This window comes from Balaenoptera borealis (assembly GCF_965194805.1).
Source record: "Balaenoptera borealis genome assembly, chromosome: 2".
Classification (NCBI taxonomy): Eukaryota; Metazoa; Chordata; class Mammalia; order Artiodactyla; family Balaenopteridae; genus Balaenoptera; species Balaenoptera borealis.
The window spans coordinates 178,527,596-178,533,810 of record NC_138867.1 but is presented as its reverse complement, the minus strand read 5'-3'; the positions used below and the strand labels follow the sequence as shown (position 1 = coordinate 178,533,810).

General features: G+C 50.8%; 1 protein-coding gene across 2 annotated transcripts; it reads right to left on the bottom strand.

Moving 5' to 3' along the window:
• Positions 1–717: 717 nt before the first annotated feature.
• On the bottom strand, positions 718–5,142 carry FBXL12 (F-box and leucine rich repeat protein 12). Of its 2 annotated transcripts, XM_082380293.1 has the most exons (3): positions 4,754–4,902; positions 4,571–4,643; positions 718–2,120 (listed from the first exon to the last, which is right to left on the bottom strand). In XM_082380293.1, the coding sequence occupies exons 1-3, from the start codon at positions 4,837–4,839 to the stop codon at positions 1,299–1,301; spliced, it is 981 nt and encodes a 326-aa protein (XP_082236419.1). In that variant the 5' UTR covers positions 4,840–4,902; the 3' UTR covers positions 718–1,298. The 2 variants fall into 2 exon arrangements, with proteins under 2 accessions (XP_082236419.1, XP_082236420.1); XM_082380294.1 differs by lacking the exon at positions 4,571–4,643 and having other exon boundaries at positions 4,754–5,142.
• Positions 5,143–6,215: the final 1,073 nt, after the last annotated feature.

Sequence of the window (6,215 nt, the reverse complement as noted above, 5' to 3'; positions counted from 1 at the left end):
TATGTATAACTGAGTCACGAGTCACTTTGCTGTACGGCAGAAATTAACACAACATTGTAAATCAACTATACTTCAAAACAAAAAAAAAGTAACGCTCATTTCATGGGTGGGCACTTAGGATCACTATCAGTCTGCCACCTGCATCTTTCAAGTGCTTCAGACTCAAAGGTCAGGAAAAGGAGTTGCTACCTTTTGAACCCCTAAAACCAAAGCCACCTGTGAGGCCCTTCCAACCTCTCCCCATCATCTGACTTCACTTTTGATTGCTCACCCCTTGTTCCCTCGGCCACTTGGACCTTCTTCCCATCCCTGGAAATTGCCAAGCTCACGCCCATCTCAAGTCTTTGCCTTTTCTGTCTTCCCCAGCACTTCCCGGGGCTGGTTCCTCACCTCTCAGCTCTCGGCTCAGAGAGGCCCACCCTGCCCACTCAACCAAACACGTGTGCCTCCATCACGTGGCCCTGGTTTATTGTCTCAGAGTCTCTGAAACTGTTCCGTGCATGTGTTCACCTGTTTATCATCCTGCCTTCTTCCTTGTGTGTTTTGTTCACTGCTGTGGTCCCAGTGCCTAGAACCATGCTTGCAAAAGAGCGGAGGCTGAAGACACATTTGTTGAATGAATAAACCAAGTGCTTTTTTGAAAAACATGATGATTTTTCTTTAATAGCAAAATAATATATATTGTGGAAAACTTGGAAAATACAGAATACAAAATACTGAAAGGACAACTGAGAACCTTTATTAACATTTCGATCATCAAAGCATGAGTTGTATCTGCCCTTCTCTCCGTGTCTCCTGCGTGCATGTAGGACTATCAATGGTGTGTCGGCGTGTCAGTGGTGTGTCGGCATGTCAATGATGTGTCAGTGTGCTGGTGCACGTGCGTTGACAGCCCTTCTAGGCTTCCTAAGGGGCCTTGGCCCCTCAGGTCTCCCTAACTCCTAACCCACCCTTCCACATCTGTCCTGTTCCTGAGAATGGCTCTTCATCGAGGACCTTCTCGGACCTCAGGGCTGGTAGTAAAGAGTAAGGCTTTGCAACATAACCGAGAGGTAGCTATGGTCTTCCTCATTTCTGGAGGTGAGGACAGGGCCTCCGAGAGGCTGGCTGATGTCACAGAGGCCACACAGCTGGCAAACCATGATTCCAATGATCTGAAGGAGCCAAGGCTTGGGTTCTCCCTACCTGTGGCCTTCATACCTCTCCAGCCTGATTACCTGCCCGTGGTAAGGTGCTGCTCAGAGGGTCTGGGACTCATTAATAAACGCTGAGAGGGGTCTCAGGGTCGGCTGGCACGGTCACATCCACCAGTCCATGGACTCTTTGGGGCAGGCCCTGACAATGACCATACAGTGGGGTAGCCCCTTAGACAGGATCCTCTCCGCCTCCTGACCCTCCCAGCCCAGCCCCTGCAGCTCAAGGACCCTGAGCTTGGGCATGGTGAGGCAGGAGGAGAGGATTTCATGCGGGGAAGGCATTTCTGGGGTGATGAGCGGCCCCAGCAGGCAGAGACTCTCCAGGGCCGGCATGCCCTCCAGGACCGACAGGCCAGGGGCCGAGAGGCCCCTCACGGTCAGCCGGATCTTCCGCACATCTCGGAGGTGGCGGCTGACGGCCAGGAGGGTGCTGTCGGCCGAGAGGGTGCAGCCCAGCACCTCCAGCCTCTGCAGGTAGCTCAGCTCCTGCAGGCCCATATCCAGCCCGGTCTCGGTCACCCGGTAGGTGCCGCCCAGCACCAGCGAGCGCAGCGCGCGGAAGCGCGTCAGGCCCTGCAGGTGCTCGTCGCGGAAGGCGGGGACGCGGTCCAGCACGATGCACTCGAGCAGGGGCAGCACGGTGGGGTCCTGCTCTTTGAGGAGCCAGGCCATGGAGATCTCACAGCTGTGCAGCTCCAGGGTCCTCAGGGTGCAGGGGAGGCTGGTGATGGGCACCATGCTCAGGTTGGCCACGTGCAGGCAGAGGCGCTTGAGGTTGGGGCACTTCTGGCCCAGGGCCCTCATCAGGGCGGGGGACAGCTGGGGAGCCTGGGAGCCCGAGAACAGGTAGCCACCCATCCGCAGGGAATGGAGCCGGGATGCCATGTACCGGCGAAGGAGGTGCCACATGACTTTAGGCCGCATCTGTAAGAACCAGAAACGGGGTGCGGGGGGGGGCTGTGACTGGGGCAGAGATGTGGGGCATCTCCCAAGGCCCCCACCTGCCTGGAGACAGGCAGGCCCCAGCTGGGGCTCTGATGTTCCCTGGGAATTCTGTCCTTCCCTCACCAGCCTCACACAACCAGATACCTCCCCAGGGGCAACAGGATGATTTAATCTGTTTTGACCTCTAGGTTGGAACAAAAGCAATGGCGATAAGAGACCATAACAGATCTGTCTCTAGCAAGAGAGTGGATTCTCATTATCTTCTGCAGTAAGCAAGAAAGTGAATCCACCCGGCAATATTTTTATCCCTTTCTTAATGACTACCTCCTCATAGAAATAAGCAATACAAAACAAAACGGAAAAAGGCTAAAACTGCCCAGGGTAAATTAGATCTAGGTTAAAAGAAAAAAATACAAATCACAGCTTGGTAATAGCAAAAGCTGCAAAAATTAACCCTGGGAACTTAGACTTAGTAGAAAACAAACAAACAAACTATAACTAACTGGTACCCTGTGCATTTCATTATATGTACATTTTAGCTTTAAAAAAAAAGGACAGAAAAAAGAAATTGTAGGGACTTCCCTGGTGGCGCAGTGGTTAAGAATCCGCCTGCCAATGCAGGGGACAAGGGTTCGAGCCCTGGTCCGGGAAGATCCCACATGCCGCAGAGCAACTAAGCCTGTGCGCCACAACTACTGAGCCTACACTCTAGAGCCCACAAGCCACACTGAGCCTGCGTGCCACAACTACTGAAGCCCACGTGCCTAGAGCCCGTGCTCTGCAACAAGAGAAGCCACCGCAATGAGAAGCCCACGCACCGCAACGAAGAGTAGCCCCCGCTCTCCACAACTACAACGAAGACCCAACGCAACCAAAATTAATTAATTAATTAATTAAATTAAAAAGAAATTGCATACCATAAAATCTGTTGACGACTTGTTTTTTGTAAATATGACTTTTTTATTAGCAAAATCCATGACCAGGCAAGAGGATATTTTGCTACCTCTCAGTTACACCTTTTCCGTTGGGTTCTTGGTATCCCTAATCCTTTTATTCCTAAATTCTGTTTTAAATTTTTTTATTGAAATATAGTTGATTTGGGCTTCCCTGGTGGCGCAGTGGTTGAGAATCTGCCTGCCAATGCAGGGGACACGGGTTCGAGCCCTGGCCTGGGAAGATCCCACATGCCGCGGAGCAACTGGGCCCGTTAAGTCACAATTACTGAGCCTGCGCATCTGGAGCCTGTGCTCCGCAACAAGAGAGGCCGCGATGGTGAGAGGCCCGCGCACCGCGATGAAGAGTGGCCCCTGCTTGCCGCAACTAGAGAAAGCCGTCGCACAGAAACGAAGACCCAACACAGCCATAAATAAATAAATAAATAAAAATTAAAAAAAAAAGAAATATAGTTGATTTACTATCTTGTGTTAGTTTCAATGTACAGCAAAGTGATTCAGATTCAGAATATATATATATATTCTTTTTTTACACTGTCTTCCATTTTAGGTTATTACAAGATATTTAGTATAGTTCCCTGTGCTATACAGTAGGTCCTTGTTGGTTATCTATTTTATATACAGTAGTGTGTATATTTTAATCCCAAACTCCTAATTTATCCCTGCCCCCTGTTGACTACTCTTGACAGAGGAATCAAATCTTCCTGATAAAATTTGGACCTGCAAGTTTGGGCCGAGGGAAAGGAACTCACTAGAAATATTGCCCACTAAAAGGTAACTCACAAAAGTAGAAGCGACCGTTGGCAAAATTTTAAATGGCCACGAAGCCAGAGGTTGAATCCCTTTTACTTGTAAAAGGACAAAATGAGAAAATCCTTTAAGTTTCATAATATCAAACACTGGCCAGGATGTGGAGAAGCAGTTCTCAGGTCCTGCTGGTGGGACTTGGTCTGGCTACTTTGGAAGGCGATCTGGTGGTTTTTACTGAAATGTAAAATGTGGACACCCACTGGCACCTGTTTTGTTTTTAAGAATATGGGAGCAGGAGTTCCCTAGCGGTCCAGTGGTTAGGACTCCGCACTTTCACTGCCAAGGGCCCGGGTTTGATACCTGGTCAGGGAACTAAGGTATCTACATATATTTGAAATAGTTCATAATAAAAAGAAAAAAATGCAAATGGGAGAAAGTGGAAATGGTTTGCCTGCACCACTCAGGAGATTAATTCTGGAAATAAGTTGACTATGGAAAATGATTTCTCCATGAAAACTCATCAATAAGCCCTTTCCTTGCACGACTTTGGTAACACCCATTCTGGAGGTGGGGAAACTGAGGCCTGGAGGTCACAGTGGAGCAAATAATTGACGCGGCCGGGATGCACCCGGGACAGCCTCGCTCGAAACACAGGGTTGGAGGCGTGGTCCTCGAGGTCGGGCCAACCCGACCTTGGCCCAGACCTGCCCGGCCAGCCCCGCATACCGTGTAGAGCGTCAGGTCGACATGTCGCCACAGCCACCGGTCGTCCACCAGCCTCTTCCAGCGGTGACAGACCCTGGGGAAGGGGACCCGCCGTTAGAACGTCCCGGCCCCGCGGGGACTAGATGTCCATCTCCTGGTGCACCCCCCCGCCCGGCCCTTCCCTCGCGCGGGGCGGGGCCGCACCTGGAGATGCGGATCCTGTCCCGAACCGGGAGGTAAGAGAAGATCTCCAACAGGACAGAGTCCGGCAAGTCCGCAAACGTCGCCATGATCCCGCCGACACGCACTTCCGCTTCCGGCGAAAGGGACTCCGTGACTCGCCTTGGAAGCCCCTAAGAGACGGCGGGAAGTGAGGGTGCCGGCAGGGAGGTGGTCGTGGCTCCCGGTAGCCGGCAGAGTTCTGGCTTTCCTCTTGCGGGGACGTGGTTGGGACCTGGAGCCAGGCCAGCACGGGATCTGAACGCGGCACCGAGGGTGGGGGTAGGGACTAGGACCAAGCCCGGAAGGCGTGGCTAGGGCGAAGACGAGGCCCGGGGGCGGGGCTAAGGGCGGGAACGAGACTCGGGGGACGTGCCTGGGGACTAGGACCAAGCCCGGAAGGCGTGGCTAGAGCGGTGACGAGGCTCGGGGGCGGGGTTAAGGTGGGAACGAGACTGGGGGGTGGGGGGCTTGGACCAAGCCGGGAAAGCGTGGCTGCGGCGGTCACGAGCCCTAAAAGGCGGGATTGAGGGCGGAACCAAGAGCGGAGGCCAAGGCGGAGAGTTCGAGAATAAATTTGTAGAAGTGAAATAGCTTGTTAAAAGACGTGTTGAATTTTTCGCTTTTATTGATGGCGCCAAATTGTTCTCCACAGAGCCTGAATTGACACTCCCTCCAGATATATATCACTCTTTTTTTTTCTAAATATATCACTCACTTTTAAAGTTGCAATTCATAAGGGCAGTGAAATTTATTCAAACATTCCCGTATTGATGAGTATTCACGTTGCTTCCAGTTCTATCACCGCAATATCGGCGCTAAACATTCTCTTTATATATGTATGTACATGCATATATGTGTGTGTGTGTGTGTGTGTATATATATATATATATATATATATATATATACACACACACACACACACACACACACACACACACAATATATACCTCCCATGTTTTTATTTCTATAGGATAAATAACCAGGAGTTGGGTTGATGGGTCAAAGGACATGTGAAGTTTAATTCTGAATAGGTTTTGCCAAATCACACTCCGAAGAGCTAATAATGGCAATACATGGTTTTGGGTTGTTTGTTTTTGTTTTGTTTTTTGGTTTTGTTTTGTTTTGCTTTTGCCGCGCTGTGCGGCTTGCAGGATCTTAGTTCCTCGACCAGAGATTGAACCCGGTCAGGGCAGTGAAAGCACCGGGTCCTAACCACTGGACCGCCAGGAAATTCCCTGGCAATACATGTTTTTAATACACACACAGAGAAGAAATTGGAGACGTTGAAAACTGTTTTAAAAGGAAATGCAAACTGGGGCTTCCCTGGCGGTCCAGTGGTTAAGACTCTGTGCTTCCACTGCAGGGGGTGCAGCCTCGTTCCCTGGTGGGGGAATTAAGATCCCGCAAGACGGGCAGCCCGGCCCAAAAAAAAAAAAAAAAAAGC

Excerpts from the sequence above, each read along its gene's own strand:
- FBXL12 (XM_082380293.1), bottom strand. The coding sequence starts at position 4,839 with ATGGCGACGTTTGCGGACTTGCCGGACTCTGTCCTGTTGGAGATCTTC. Across the intron at positions 4,644-4,753 it reads GACAGGATCCGCATCTCCAG|GGTCTGTCACCGCTGGAAGA; the intron begins GTGCGGCCCCGC and ends CCCCTTCCCCAG. Across the intron at positions 2,121-4,570 it reads TCGACCTGACGCTCTACACG|ATGCGGCCTAAAGTCATGTG; the intron begins GTATGCGGGGCT and ends TGGTTCTTACAG.